The sequence below is a fragment of the Drosophila eugracilis genome, unplaced genomic scaffold, assembly GCF_018153835.1.
Source record: "Drosophila eugracilis isolate 14026-0451.02 unplaced genomic scaffold, ASM1815383v1 contig_974, whole genome shotgun sequence".
In the NCBI taxonomy this organism is placed as follows: domain Eukaryota; kingdom Metazoa; phylum Arthropoda; class Insecta; order Diptera; family Drosophilidae; genus Drosophila; species Drosophila eugracilis.
Genome location: NW_024573893.1, coordinates 90011 through 106177, shown reverse-complemented (window position 1 = coordinate 106177; position 16167 = coordinate 90011). Strand labels below are relative to the sequence as shown.

Sequence of the window (16167 nt, the reverse complement as noted above, 5' to 3'; positions counted from 1 at the left end):
GGTGGGTCATATAGCACTGATAGCACTAGCTATTGTTTTACGATTTCGTGTATATTGTAAATAGGGCAGAAGAATGGCGATGTCATGAGCTGAACCTTTAGATACCTTGGAATATCGGAAATATTACTAAAACATTTAATGATCTGGACTTCTGTTGTAAGGATTAGAAGGAAGAATCTCTTGTTAATTTATAAAAGCCATAAAAAGTATTTAGTAAAAGTTTGTAAGCCACAAAATACATGTTCATTCCGTATACCTATTTTTGAACTAAATACCCTTTAAGGTAAACAATTTTATTTATTCCTTTTTTTTTTGATAAAGATATAAATATTTCCATTGAAATCTTCCGCTGATTGGATATTCCCGGCTGTACCCTTGGGAAACTAAAACATAGCCCATGCTAAAGACACTTTAATTGCTTCGATTCGCGGTATCCCCAGCATGTGTGCTTAGCGTATCATGTGGCATTTGAATATGGACCACTAATGCGTATTTAACATTCGGCTGACCTTGAAAGTTATCGCATTTTCCAGTTCCAAATGGGAATGGCTCCCGGTTCGATGGGAGAATGCAATAAGCGCAGATGTGTGGGATTTTTCATTCTTCGGCAGGAATGAGCTGCACTCAATGGCCTTCGTCCTTCGTTTGACTTCGGTTGCCGTTTGTCCCCTGTCATTTCCGGTGCGCATATTGAAAAATGGCGCTTGCCGCACTTCCGTCGCAGCGTTATTAAGCGGTGCGTGGCCCCACATCGTTAAGTTGGCCCTTACTCGCATCCTGCCGCCAAGTGGCTGTTAAACAAACTTGGGCGTTTCCCCAGTCCGCCTTTGACATTCCACTGCCATCCATTGCACTCCTTCGGTGTTTCACTTAATTTGTCATCGTGACACTGACGCCCACCGATGGCTAAGGGGCGTGGCTAAACTGCTGACGTCAGCTCGAAGGATAATTCACTCGAAAAGAGAAGTCCTCGAAGAATGACGAATGAGGGGGTGACTAACTTACGACCTGTCACCGTCTAATGAGAGAGATTTAAAACTGCATTAAGCTGAGCCACCGATGAGCGATAAGCCAGCAGACAAGACTGAAGTGCCAAGTGTTTGGACTTGGCAATTGTCGCCTTTTATTGGCTGCAATTTTTATGAGCTGCCTGCATAGTTAACCGTTGGCCTGGTAGCATGGCTGACTTTCACTTTTGGCCATGCCAAATGTTTTACGAGTTCAACGACCCTTGGACTCCAATACCACCGCAATCACCACCACCAACGCGCCATCCGGTGGCTTAATATGCAAACACAACATTATAATGACCGCAGGACACAAATGGAAATGGACGCGTACACGGCTGCTGGTTTTGGCCATGTTTTTATGACTTTGCCGGCCACGAGTTGGCCAAGTGCGTAATGAAAAATGTATTTATTGTGAAATAAAAATATTTATCAGTAAATTAAACGCCCTGTCAGTTGTCTGGATCTATCTGGAGTATCGTCTTCACTGCAGATTGCATGATGAAATTCCGAGGCGGTTACCATCACCCAAGCATCACCAACTGGCCAGGCCACTAAATTTAGAATCCGCGGGAATTCGACGAAAAAGTGTGAGGACAATAAATCCATGCTCTCAGCGGGAACAACTTTGTTCCCTTGCCTTTTACAACCTAAACATAACGATTATGGCTGATGAAATATGCCGATCCTTAATGGGTTGGGGCCCAAGTCCGGACCAAATAAATCGGCGGTTGTTCAGGAAAGAGTGCATCAAAAAACTTACGACTCCCAGTGAGCAGAAAAACAAATTTCCATATGGGGGTTATTCACTTCCCCTTTATCAATGAGAGAACAGGAAAAACACGTTAATGCCAACGCGATCGAGGCGATAAATGTCATTTGCGAACCTTATGGCATTCTGATTAAGCCACAGCAATCAAATAAATTCAGATCAATAAGGCAGAAAGTGGAATATAAGGGCTAGCACAGTGCATATATATTATTTATGTATTTATAGACTGAATATTGCAATAACCTCACGAATGGAATCTTATATTTTCGATGACAAAGGCTACCTTTACTCCTCCATATTAATGCCTTAAATGAGAGAGTCCCGAAATCTTTTCAACCGGTTTGCTGTTGTTTGGCTTTCAATTAAGGGAACTCTGCTGGCAATTAGAATTGCAAATGAAACTGCCCGAGAAGAGCCAAAAATATAAACCAGAACAACCAGAGTAGCAGCAGCTGAGCGTGTGTCAAAAATAAAAATGCGAAGGCGAGGTGATCCGAGCTCAAGATGGAGACGAAGACGAAAACGAATCCGGAAATGGCACCAAAGTGCGGAACAAGTGGCCGGCACTTTTGGGGGATGGAACCGGTTGGCTGGGCGGTCTCGAGGATTGCGTGGGTGCTCACAGTTTTTCAATTTTGATGCGCCCAGAAACAATTTGAGAGTAATGATGAAGAAAGTTGTTACTCGGCGTGTGGCTCATTTGTCAGGGATTGGGATTAGGACGGACGGCGACTGGGACTTCTTGGAGCCTCAGAGCAGAGCGGGTTATAATCTAAACGGTTCGTGGAAAATAGGCATGCATAAATTTATATGTTCAGGAATGGCGTGAAAAATGGACTGGCAGTTTATTTAAAGAGGCTTGCCTCTGGATTTTCACTAGCTCTGTTGTTATTTTTTCAGCTTTCCATTTCCAGCTATCTTCTAGCAGGCATCGATTGATTTTTGATAGACGCAAACCGAGAAGCCTCATCGGTTTAATTGCCCAAATCAATAGACATGAATAAAACGGCTATAAATATGCGTATGCTTGAATTAAACAAATTGATTCGAGTCGTAGGTGTGTGTGGAAATCAGGTATTGTTCACCGAAAGAACCAAAACAATTGCGTTTAATTGGCCAATTGACTGGCAACATTTGCCATTAGGCCAAAAGAGTGAATGTGACTTCCCGAGGAAAGGCGGTGCTAATTGTTTAGTTAAGCGTGGCTGAATATAAATAGAACTTAATGAGGGAGCTATGGGAGCATATTTTCCAAGAGGCCATATGGCCGCACTTTGCATGACAAATGAGGCGCTCTCATCGAGGGGACTCACTTCTTGATTGCCGGCATTTCTCAGGGGGGAAAGGTCGTGGAACGGGTTGACAAGGGTGTCGAATGGTCCGGGTGTCAACTCCTCTTCATCATTCTTCTTCTCTACATATCCATGCAAAGTTTTCCCATTCAACGTTTGCCGGTATCATTTATCTGGAGGGCGCACAGACTTAATAACCCATTTGTTGGCTGATCTCGGAGTCATGACTCCCGGGCATACAAATGGCCAATAAGACCTATCATAAACACCAGTCGAAAAAGCGAGACATACATATGCCGCGGTGCCATAAAAAAAAGTAGAAACGGCACCCAGAAACGCAGAGGAACGACCTTGCCGGGCGGCAAACATTTGGCTTCTAATTAAGCTCCGAAGGCGAAGAAAACGCAAGTTCCCACTAGGCTATGATTAAGCGCCCACGTACGAGGCACTACGGCGGAACTACGGGGAACTCCGGAGGAGGTGGTGGCCTTCATTCTGTATGCGCGCGCTAATCAAATTGGGTCTAGTCCCTGTCTGCGAAGCGTATCTTTGGTGCCCAGGAGTGGTTTGTTTATCAGAGGTCTGCGTCTAATGTGTAAGTGTGCCAAAACTGATTGCATAATTATGCAAATGCCCCGGCACAATATACGTCTAATGAATTACTCAGACTGCCAGAGCCATTCCCCGCCAAAAGGCCAAAAGTGATAGCCATGGTTCTTAGTCAGCAGTCAAGAGGCTGAAAAGTAAACAGCCAGTTGGTATGGAATGGTGAAATGTGGAAAATGTGTGGGAGTTTTCCCCTTCCACAGGCGGTGGAGTTTTTCTTCTCGTTAATGATTGTACAATATTTTGTTATTGTGGCCCTGGCTTTGTTTTCAGGGTGTTGGTAATTACATTTGACTTTTGGGGTTGAGAGGGTAGAGCTACGGATTAATCGAATTAGAACGAAATCTGTGACAACAATACGGATAATTAACAGAAGTCGCTTTATCTTTGCCAGTTGCAGGAATCCAATATGTACACAGAGAGAGAGAGGATAAAGCATTAACAAATAATATATTTTTATTCCAAGTATTGACTTGTAAAGTGTGAACTTTCAAAATAGGAAGCTCAAAAGAAAGAGCTAATTTATATTTTTGTCACTTATATCTCTTATTTCCGTTTAAGCCATTTGTGATTTGTATCTTTTTTCTCCGTGTAGTTATAGTAACTGCGTTGACAGTAAATTAAACACGCATTAGTACATCCCCTCTAGCATAACCCCTAACCCTGCACGTGCCCTTTCAACGATTCATAATCGTTAAACTTAATCGCTGAGCTCATTTTCACATTGCTCCCTTGTTTGTTTTCCCAAACATAAAGAAACCCACTCGCCAAAGTTCAATCGAAAATTTGGCCATAAAAAAGAATTAGCACACACAGTAAAGTAAAAGTAACAAAATTTTAACAAAATAAATATAAGGCACATTAAAACCATATCGACAATCATCAATAGTTTCGATTTGGGTTAAGTAAACGCTGCGTTGGGAAAAGCAGCCCAACCCATTCAACCCCCTTATGGGAGGCCCACCTTTTATTTGCATTGCGGGTGACAGTTGAGTTAAATTTTTGAATTTTGAAAAGAAATGAGAATGGCGTGGCTGCTGTTTATTATGTCTGTGAGTCAGTGGGCGACAAAAACGGCGGGCATTTCTTATTCAGACGGCGTCCCTGCGATTGCAAACGCGATCGCGATTGCCCCAAAAAAAACAGAAAAAAAGCACAAGCAAAACATCGAAACCCAAACTAAAGTCAAGAAATCGAAAGGCGCCACACACACGCCACGACTGGCAAATCAAATGGACAAGCGACTGACTTAATTTTCCCCTCATCTTCTGTCTTGTTTTTAGTGGACAGCTCCGACGTGTTTGACCGCATACTTTTCCTTTTTTTGCCTTCTCCCTTCTCCTCTGATTTCGGTCGCTTTTCTCATTTCCAGCAGTGCGTAATTAGGTAAAAAATGAGACGGGCCAGATAGAAAATCGCAACATGAAAGACGAGCGCATAAATCACAATTCATACTCGCATAAATAAAGACATTTGATTTGGAACTGGGCCTCTAGATGATGGGTCTGGCCTGCTGCCGCTGCTGACCAAAATAGCAAAGCCCAATCAACTTGTGATGCAGGCGGAAAAATAAATTCTTGAAAACGAAATGCCGGCCTCTCTGGCGTATACGCAATAAATTTTCATATTTCTTATGCCGCTCGCGCTCTCTGTTATCCGATTTACCCCCAGCTTGTTTGTTGGCCTGTAAACGATATAATGGGATGATACTTCTGGGGGTGGGCGATCCCACGCCCATATATGACGTTTCGACTGCCGAAATTTATAAACAAGCACAACTGAGCCGGGCTAATTCGACCTGGGTGCGTATTAAACATGTTTGGCATTAAATTTGCGCGGCAATACGAATGGTAAACAAAAGGCCTAGAAGAGCGCCAACAGATGTTGCATTTATTTAATGAGCCGTCGATGGGTGGCCGTTGGGTGTTGGGAGGTGGGCCAGCAGCCATGGGGTGTTGGAAATGTGTTCTTAAGCAAATAAAAACTCATATTTATACAACTTATTCGCCTATTTCTGGACGCCGGCACATGAGTATGGGAACGTGAGCCGTCAAAATGAGTTAAAAAATTTCTGCGACATCGCTTGGGATTTCAAGTGCGGCTCCTCAAGGTCACAGCGAAGGGAGTTTGGGGTGAGTAAAAACAAAATTCAAGAAGCTCAGTTCGCCACACTTTTCGAGTGCGGTTTCAAGCATCAACTCGAATTAATCACGATCTTGATCATCGAAATAATAACGATGAGCACGATAATGACGATCATGACTTGACGATTGCGTACGCTTAGTAGTGGCATTAATTTGTCAATGTTTATATTTTTAAATCAATATTATCAACAAAATAAACATTATTAATAACGATGCTTGGGCCGCGGCTCAATGGATAGTCGGGGCTATTGAGGTAAACAGAACCATAGAAACGCGTATGCAAATGCCGGCAAGTCGTATGGTTTCATTTATTCGATCAAAAAGTTAATGTGGCAGCTTAGATTGAGGCAGAGGTGAGATTGAAGAGTATTCCAAAGATATATTAAAGGCAAGAATCAATTTTAAGACTCCGATATAAATTATAATCACTTTTAAAAAGCCATATACTGTCTATTTTTTATATCTGAGCAATTTATATTATCACCATTAACACCCTTTATAAACTTCATAAAAATTGTATTCAGCCCAATTTACTTTTCAAATTATCAAGAGCATAAGAGTTTCATTCAATAGCATTATCATAAACACCTTCACTTTGTTGACACACCGCAAGTGGAAAACTGCGTGTTCGGTTTACAAAAAACACAAAAAACTTACCTACTAAAAGCCGGCGGAAAACTCAAGATCAGAGAGGAATATAGATCGGGAATGTCGAGAAGTGCTACGTCGGCCCCCGCAAAATGCCTGCGGTGGCAAGTGCATTAATTTCCGATGTCAAACTTCACGGCAACACTTAACGAAATACTTTTTTATGTTTTGCATGTAATTAAAAGCATTAACACGACGCCGCCGACAACCGCAGCCAGCTGACAACGGTGTTGACATTAATGGCGGCAGCAAAGTGCATTCGGTTCGTATTGAGAATGAGAATCATCAACCACAAAGAACCGAGACGTGGACCGAAATGCACCTGTTCCGACACGCCAGACTCGTGAATTCTATTTCCCAAAAATTTCGATTCCAGAATCAACTTTCTTTGGTTTTTTTAGACGGCAACCGATCCAGCCAACCGCTCGACGGCAAGTTTTCCAAAAGACTAACAACGCGGTTTTCTAGCAAACAATTTTCATACGCCGTGTTTGCCGGCATGGCCAAAACAACTGGCAAAAGCTCAGCATTCGGAATCGGCAAAGCTCCCGTGCTGAAGCTAGCCAAGAGCTTTTCCATTCGGCTTTTCCCCCGCAGCAATTTGTCATTTTGGCGCGAAAAGCATTCGAAGGGGCTTTAGTGAATGGAGAAACAAAGCGCCCTGGTAATTGGCCATGATTTAGATCGGAGGGGTGCGTAGAAATCACGGGGGATCAACTATGACTGTGACGCAACCTGAATGAAGTGCGCGTAAAAGCTGGCATGCAATCACAAACAATACAGGGTGCTGCCTTAATTCTATTAAATTGCTTGATGTAATTATTTATTCAGATCTTTATGATAATCTCATTATATCCAGAGGCCTTAAACTTTGAACAAAGAAAATATAAGCCTAGAAAGACTAAATTGCTTAGAACGTTAGGAACTGTAAATCTTTGTTCCAAACTACAAACTACTTACTAACCATAATAGCCCTTGAAAGAGTATAAGAGGCTAATGATGACAAGTAGTCAAAAGCGTTTAAAACTTAAAATACAATGTCAAATAGTAAGTGGCTCTAAGTACCATTACTAATCGCTGCAATTTTCCAATAATAAATCACTTGTTCTTATCATTGGCCAGCGAAACACTTATGTTTTATTCGTTCGAACTATATTTACAAGTGAGTAAAAGAATTGGTAACTAATTAAGGCCTTTTCCAATTATATTCACTGATTATAATAATCTTTAACGATTTTGACTTTGTACCACACTTTTGTTAAGAAGTTCGAGATATATATGTATATGTTGAGTGTTTATTAAAATAGTAAACAGAATTTGCGTACTCTTAAGGTTGTTAGTCAGTACTTAACTTGGTTATCAACTCAATATGTTTGATGGCTACAAAGGCGGTTTTTAATATCCTTTTAATTCCTTAACAGAATAGTTAAAGTAGTTAATCCTAACCATAAAACGGTTATATGCAGTTTACTTACTTAACTTACTTACTTACTTTTAACTTTACTTAATACTTTTCTGAAGTTAATGTGCTAGATTAAGTACGATTAAAATGTTAAAAAAAAGATTTATATTTTTAAAACGGTGACTTTATGACATTCAATCTTCTACACGTGCAAGTATGTGATTAGAAAACACAGTCACTTTGTACTGAAGGATCAGTAAACTTTGGATTTCATCGAATTATTATCTAATCGATTGGTCAGACGTTTCAAGAAAACAATAAATGGGATTTCCTTGTGGCTTCTGCTGAGGCAACTCAACATTAATTGGCGAAAAGAGCGACTGGTGCTTATCAGGGCAATAGGAAGCCAAATGAGCAATCAAAATATTATTACTGCTAGCCTGGATTTCCCAAGCCCCAGACGCCGCGATTTCTTGGCAGCCGCCTGTTTTTATTTCGATTCTTGAAACTCAATCAGATATGCATTTCCAAGAGGCCTTTAAAACTCTTGAGTTTATCTTAACTCAGACGAAAGATAACCAAATCCTGAGAAACCTCTTCGATTTTTTATTAGTTCGCAATAGGCAGTGTTGTTTTCACCTGTTTAAGAAATAATACTAATCGCAATTTATTAGTATAAAGAGCAATCAACTTCAAAGTTCACTTAAAACCCACTCAAACGTTCCGAGACTTCTGTGAGTCACAGTCTGATCAAAGTAAAAGGAGTCTACATGCTCATAGAGCGTGTTCTTTTGTTCCTTTTATGGAATATTTTTTATTTAACTTCAAAATCTATTTCCTGGCGGTTAAGATTTAATCTATCAAAAACTGCTGAGCTGCAGTAAAGCTTTGCATCATTGTACTAATGTTTGAATTGAAGTGTTTTTAGAGAAGTCGTAGTTTAACATTATTTAAGTTTTTGATTTTATTTAGAACAATCATTAACCAAACTATATTTACTGCACTATTCAGTTCAGCTTTACGATCAGATTTTATCTGATATTACCAGGAAGAACGCAATAGTTTTTCAAAATTGGTTTTTTAATAGAATCATAAGATTAAACTTAATATTTTTAGCTCTACAAATATTTATAAATAATATCCTATCAAACTATAAAAATTCTATATACATTAAGCTTTGTTCATAGGTCGTAGCTTCCTCAGTCCCTCTAACTAGTAGTAATAGTTTCTTTTTCTTCGTTAGGCTGAAGGTCAATCTTGCTTTCCAGAGGAGGAGCTGATGCCGAAACACTTTCGTTTAGAGCAGCAGCAGGTTCCGGATTTTGCTTCTCTAGATCAACAGGAGCTGGGTGCTCCTCTGGGGATGTCTCAGCAGGCAGCACTTTAGGCTGAGGAGCAGGTCTCCGGTTTGGCAGAATCAGACTTTCCAATGCGCCGCAAGGAGCTTCGATCAAAATGTACATGACATATGCTAGCAGCACTGAAAATCCAAAGTCCTGCCAGAAGCGCAACATCTGTAACAGAAAATAGATTCCTTTTAATCTTAAAACTTAAAAAAAAACTCCTAAATTACTTACTATATCGTAGTCGGAGAAGTAAGTGTTAACTCGCGTGCGCCCACCATTGAGATTCTGAATCACCAGATGTCCCATGTAGGTGCAGAAGGACAACTTCGAGAGAGGCTGCCAGAGAGGCGAGCTAAGGAAGGAAGTGGCCAGTCCACCATATCCCTGCATGCAGGCGAAAACCACCCAACTGAGGCCCAAAGGCCACGCAATCCGGGACAGCGAAACATAGAAAGCTTCGTTGAGAATGGGTATTGTCTTGGATTTGCCAGTGCCATAAGGATACATGGCAAAGATGCAAGTAAACAGCAGGGCTAGGCTGGTAAGCCATCCCAACCAGACAGTCGGACGATTCAGCTTGATGGCCTTTCCGCGGATTGTATGCAGGTAGTAGCCGAAGAGGAAACCCACCAGCCATCCAGAAGCCCTGTTGTGGGTATAGTGCTCCAGATCTTCAGAATAATCATCGGGACCTCCGCCGCCTCCACCGTTCATCCTATCAATAGTATTAAATATTAAATATATTCTAGACTTTACATTCTGATCACCGTTACTTACAAGGAGTTGTCGTTGATCACCATAATACTGATCAAGTAGGCGGCAAGTCCCAGCAAGAGCAGCAGAACCACTGCGGCACCTTTCTTGCCCCATTTGTACACAATAATCAGCAGGATGGGAGCAATGATATACAATTGCATATCAATGGCCAGGTACCATGTGTGAGCCAGGCACTTAACAGGAAAGATAATGATTAGCAGAGTGCTTGAATAGAGCTACTGCTGACTTACTTCCTGATCGGTAGCGTAGTTCTGAATGTAGAGCAGGGTCCAATACCAGTTATCGCTGCAGCTATCGTAGTTATCAAAGTTCCAGTTGCCATACAACGGGCCATCGCCCAAAAGGGGCAGTATCTTCCAGTAGACCAAAATAGATGGGCGTGAGGCGCAGATAGCGATGAAGGTACATCAGCGGAATATTCAGCTTTCCCTTGGCCCTAAAATTGTGATAGTAAATAGGATGGTCAAGTTTATGTTAGTATTCAAACTTACTTTTCCATTGAACGAAGGGCAACCATGGCAACCAGAAGTCCACTAATGAAGAAAAATGAGTCTACTGCAAACACTCCCTCCCGGATAACGCTTACGAAGGGTGTTTTCGCCCACTGAGATTGAGAATAAATGTTATATTAAAGGGTTTTAGTTAAATTTTAATACTCACAGTATAAATATCGTACAAGTTGATATTGGGTGATGTCATTCCAATAATATAGTCGTGACCATAGCAGACCCAGATCAAGGACATTCCACGCAATCCATGAAGGCACTCAATCACATTGGGATTGGGTTTGATGGTAATGCGGAACAGGGATCGGGAATTGGCGCGTGCAGAGAAAGCCTTCACAACAGAATTCAAGTTTTCTACAAATTGAAAAAAACCAGTAAAAAAACGGATCCTTTTTATGGACAACTTTATCTACTTACTTTGATCTTGACACAGGAAATAGTCGTAGAGAGTGGCCAGAACCACCACACCGCCAAACACAGACAAAAGAACGCTGCAAAGTTATCTTTAAATTAAAGGACACTTTATAAGAAAGTTTATTTTACATACATGGTGAAAATAGTGACTGCATCGTAGTCCTCCCGCTCCGAAGTTTTGCAGGAGCTTTCCCTGACCAAACTCTGATTCGAATCCAGTTCCAATCCGATCAGTTGCTTGATGACTCGTCGCAGGAGGGTGTCCATATTGGTGGCCGAACAGGAGGCGGGAAAGCAAACGGCCGTCTGGACATTCATCATCCTGCCAACATTTCCCAGCAGTTGCTGCAGTGGCAACGAGGACAGGCAGTATTTGCCCAGCAGAGTAGAGCCGGATGTGAGGGCCTGTTCGATGTTAACGCATTCATCGTAGTGACCCAGATCCTTGAGATGACCCTTCAGGATGCCAGCAGGTATGGATCCCCAGGAATCAATCACTGTGCACAAAATTATTACATTCACTGTTTACACTTTCACTTTCCCTATCACTTACTTCTATAGGACCACAGACTTCCAGAGGCCAGTCCGGCGGTCAGCTGAGCAAATTCAGCATAGCACTGTAAATCCGAAACCGTTGGAAGACGTCCTTCGGGAACAAAGTCCTCTAAGGTTACATTCTGGTATTGGTTAAAGAACACCTCCGACAAATGCCGCAGTTGGTTTAGTTTTTGGTAATCCTTTACATCCAGTTCGATGCCTTGATTTAGCTCCAGATCCGCGTTGAGGGCACTGGTCATGGCCAGGCCAAAAAGAAGTAGTACTACTGTGACTCTCACCATCTCTGTGGACGTCCAACCGCCGAATATTTGGGATCCGTTAAAGAGCGACCCCTTTTATAAGCCATGTCTGCCATTCGTCTGAGATAAGGATTAGTAATATATGGTCACTTTGATTAGCCCAATTTTTTACCTTAGCATGACTTTCCGAATTGCCTTTAAATATAATCGGGCAAATTTATACTTTTGATTAAAATCATTGAAGAAATTTTTGTTTTTGCATATTATGGGGGTCGAAGTATGATTATCTTATCGATGCCACACAATTCGGGTGCTAGAAGAGTCAAAACACTTTAAATTATAATAAAACGTGTAGTACTGCAAGCATTCCAAACGGATTCTCATAATTTAAGGTCATAATATAAACTTCATATAGCGATGGTAGCCGGAAAGGCCTTTCAAATTGGGATGGGAGTTGTTTAGGAGTCTCCCGACCTTGTCCACTTGAGAACTATTTCCTCAAGTCCAAAAACCAAACATTACGACGTACAAAATTCGTGCAATTCACCTTCTTATCTTCCGATGTCTGGTAATACGAACACGCTTTTTGCTGATCTGGTGGGTTTCCAGGTGCTATTTATTGCTTTTCGATTAAGTAGATGCGATCAGTCTGGAAAGTTGATAGCGAGTATATCTTAATGATCAGATCTTTGCAATAAGTTAATTAACATGTAGCTGGTTATGCGTGGAACTTGATTGACTTGAAAAGTGATCAGCTGGTGTGCCTGCAACATGTCTCCATTAATATATGGCCAGGTAAATCAGTCTACATCTTTAATGGCATTGTAATTGATCACATAATTCATAGTTAACACAATTTATTTAGTAAGTAATTTTAAGTAACAATTGACTAGTGTTTCCTGAAGACAGGTCAGGCTTGCCCAGAAAATATTTTGATTTCCCTTGCTACACTATCGGCATCTAAAGTTCCTGATTGCTTCTCAGGGTCTTTAGATGTTTCCACTGCTTTTGGCGCAGCCTCTGGAATGTGTTGACTGGGCTGAGGAGTAGGTCTCCGATTTGGTAGTAACAAAGTCTCTATTCCGCCACAAGGAGCTTCAATCAGGATGTACATGACAAAGGCGAGCAGTACTGAAAACCCAAAATCTTGCCAGAAACGTAGCATCTAAAGAAAAAGTAAGTTTAACCACTAATCTTAAGATCAATTTACTAAAAACTTACCACATCGTAATCGGAAAAGTAGGTGTTCACGCGAGTACGCCCCGCATTGAGGTTCTGTATGAAAAGATGCCAGATGTAGGTGGAAAAGGACAACTTTGAGAGTGGCTGCCACAGTGGCGAGGACAGAAAGGCGTTAGCCAATCCTCCATAGCCCTGCATACAGGCAAAAACCACCCAACTCAGGGCCAAAGGCCAGGCAATCCTGGAGAGGGAAATGTAAAAGGCCTCAGCGACTGCAGATAGGGATTTGCTCTTGGCAATGCCATAAGGATACATGGCAAAGATGATAGTAAAGAAGATAGCCAGACTGATGATCCATCCTGCCCAGACAGCAGGACGACTTAGTTTGATCTTCTTTCCACGGATTGTGTGGAGGAAGTAGCCAAAGAGGAAACCCATCAACCAGCCAGATGCCCGATTGTGGGTGTGATGGGAAACCCCTTGGGAACTAACAGCGTTAAGGGATATTCTGAAAAGAATTATAGTTAAAATAACTTTATATTAGGTCCAAAATTAATTTTTACTTACAGTGAATACTCATTAATTGCTACATAACCAATGAGAAAACCTGCTAGAACAAGAATAAGAACTAGAATGGCAGCAGCACCTTTCTTGCCCCACTTGACGACAGCAAAGAGGAAAATAGGGGCCAGAATATAGAGCTGCATATCGATGGCCAGATACCAGGCTTGAATGAGGCACTTTAAAAGGTTAAAAAGTGATTAAGTAATTTAGTTTTGAATTAATGAAGATATAAATACCTCATTCTCAGTGGCGTAGTTCTGCACGTATAGCAGGGTCCAGAACCAGCTTTTCTTGCAGTTGTCGTAGTTGTCAAAGTTCCACTGGCCGTAGAGCGGACCATCGCCCATGAGGGGCAGTATTTTCAGATGGACAATGATGGCCACTGCCAGCATGGGGGTGATGCGCAGATATCGATGAAGATACATCAAGGGTATATTGAGTTTTCCCTTGGCTCTGTGATTATCTTGTTCAAAATAATGAAACAATTTTAATATTTAGAAAACTTACCTTTCCATAGCGCGCAAGGAGACAACGGCCACAAGAAGTCCACTGAGAAAGAAGAATGTATCCACTGCGAAAACTCCTTCATTGATAAACTCCATGAAAGGCGTCTTGGCCCACTGTTTTAATGATTAAATATTAAAAACATAAAAGCTTTAGAACTAAGAGGTTTATCTTACCGCATAAATATCCACATAGTTAATGTTGGGGGAAGTGAATGTCACTATATAATCATGGCCATAGCACACCCAAATCAAGGACATGCAGCGAATTCCATTAAGGCACTCTATGACATTCGGATTGGATTTAGTGGAGACGTGGAAAAGAGCTCGGGAATTGGCACGAGCTGAGAAAGCCTTCAGCAATGGAGGAAGTTTTTCTATAAATAAAAGACATTTAAGCATTCTATCTTAAGATTTTTTTACTTACTTACTTTGATCCTCACAAAGGAAGTAGTCATATAGAGTGGCGATAGCAACTGCAGCTCCGAATATAGATAATAATACTCTGAAAGTTTTAAACGTAGTTAGTCTATGTTTTGTATAATCAAAAGGAGTAAAAGACATACATTGTGAAGATAGTCCAACCATCGTAGGATTCCCTTTCTGCAGTCTTGCAGGTACTCTCCTTGACAAAAGTTAAATCCGAATTTAACTGGACACTAAGAAGTTGCTGAATGACCCGTCGCAGAAGAGTATCCATATTTGCGGCAGAGCAAGAGGCGGGAAAGCAAACAGCTGTCTGGGGACTTAACAGACTGATTGCTGTAGATGATCCCAGTAACTGTTGAAGTGGCAGCTGGGCACGGCAATACTTGCCCAACACATGGCCATTGGATCCGATGGCCTGATCAATCCTCACGCACTCATCATAGTGACCCAGATCCTTGAGGTGACCCATTAGGATTCCCGAAGGTATGGATCCCCAAGCGTCGACCACTAACACATATCATATTAATCACTTTAATGACTTTTGCTTCCCATCAAACTTACTTTTGTAGGCCCATAGACTGCCTGAAGATAATCCTGAGGCTAACTGGGCGAACTCCGCATAACACTGTAAGTCCTGCGTTGTAGGTAACCTGGTTTCAGGAACCAAATCTGAGATTGTGACGTTCTGATAGTAACTAAAGAACTCTTCTGACAAGTGTCGAAGTCTTGTGAGGCGATGATACTCCGCCATATCCTTAATTTCCCCATTTTGGAATTCCGTTTCTGGACTTTGCGATTTGCCTAGGGCAACGCCTATTAAGAAAATGAGTAATATACTTGTGGCCATTTCGCCGATCGCCTTGCAAACGAATGATCGATCTTTGGATGGCGGCTAACCTTTTATAATATTGAACCAACTTGCACGGTTCACGATGATTTGGAGTTAGCCCTAAGTATTAATCTACATGTTTATATATTCTAAAGAAGTCGGTTGTTCTGTATGAGTCAAAATGATAATTTTTACCAAATCATTATGAATGTTTGTCGTGTGCCAAATCTTATCGCTTAGAGTATCAACACTTATTGTAAGCTCTAATAACCCCTTTGGATTTTCCTTTGACTTAGTTTAGCCAGAAGTTCGTCAGTTCTTAGCTGAGTTCATTTATTTTGACCGTGGTCAAGTAAAGCCGAAATACAGAGGGCAATAAAGATAATGATTAGGTTGAACAACGAACGATTGAAGTTAAGGAACAGCTAATCGCTAAAATCTTTCTAGCATCTAAGCAGAGTGCTCCTCTGCAGACTATTCAATAAATTCAATACTGATAAAATGGCAACAGCAAAATTAATATACTGACAGTTTAAGCCGATTTGCAGTGACGGATTAAACGGAAAATATTGAAAATTTCAAATGATTAAAATTGCGTTTTCAAATGTTATTTAAAAGCTTTCTAAACATGATAACATAGACAAATGTAACTGAACTTCAGACTATTTAAAGTTTCTTGATCTCTCATTATCTATTTTTGTATTAAATGTTTGTTTAACTAATCTTATCAATAAATCTACTTTAGCTAAAATTCCTCAGAACCCCAATGATGTGGGAAATTATTGTGTGGAGAAATACTATCTTCATGTGTCTACTGCGTGCTGCATAATTCCAGAGTGTGGGAGTTGATATTGCCACAATCGATGTCTCTAAAATTAGTTCAGCTAAGAGATAAGTTGGGGACTTTTTTGGCCATGGTCAACTTAGGAAAACGTGCCACAGGCCACAG

General features: G+C 41.2%; 1 protein-coding gene and 1 pseudogene across 1 annotated transcript; both read right to left on the bottom strand.

The window, feature by feature from the left end:
* Positions 1-9023: 9023 nt before the first annotated feature.
* Positions 9024-11754, bottom strand: LOC108110175 (annotated as a pseudogene).
* Positions 11755-12621: 867 nt separating this feature from the next.
* On the bottom strand, positions 12622-15140 carry LOC108110153 (nose resistant to fluoxetine protein 6-like). The gene is made up of 9 exons (XM_017219074.2): positions 14951-15140; positions 14527-14896; positions 14392-14465; positions 14138-14337; positions 13965-14077; positions 13694-13910; positions 13461-13633; positions 12933-13401; positions 12622-12876 (listed from the first exon to the last, which is right to left on the bottom strand). Exons 1-9 carry the CDS (start codon positions 15138-15140, stop codon positions 12622-12624), a joined length of 2061 nt encoding a protein of 686 aa, XP_017074563.2.
* Between the last annotated feature and the right edge of the window lie 1027 nt (positions 15141-16167).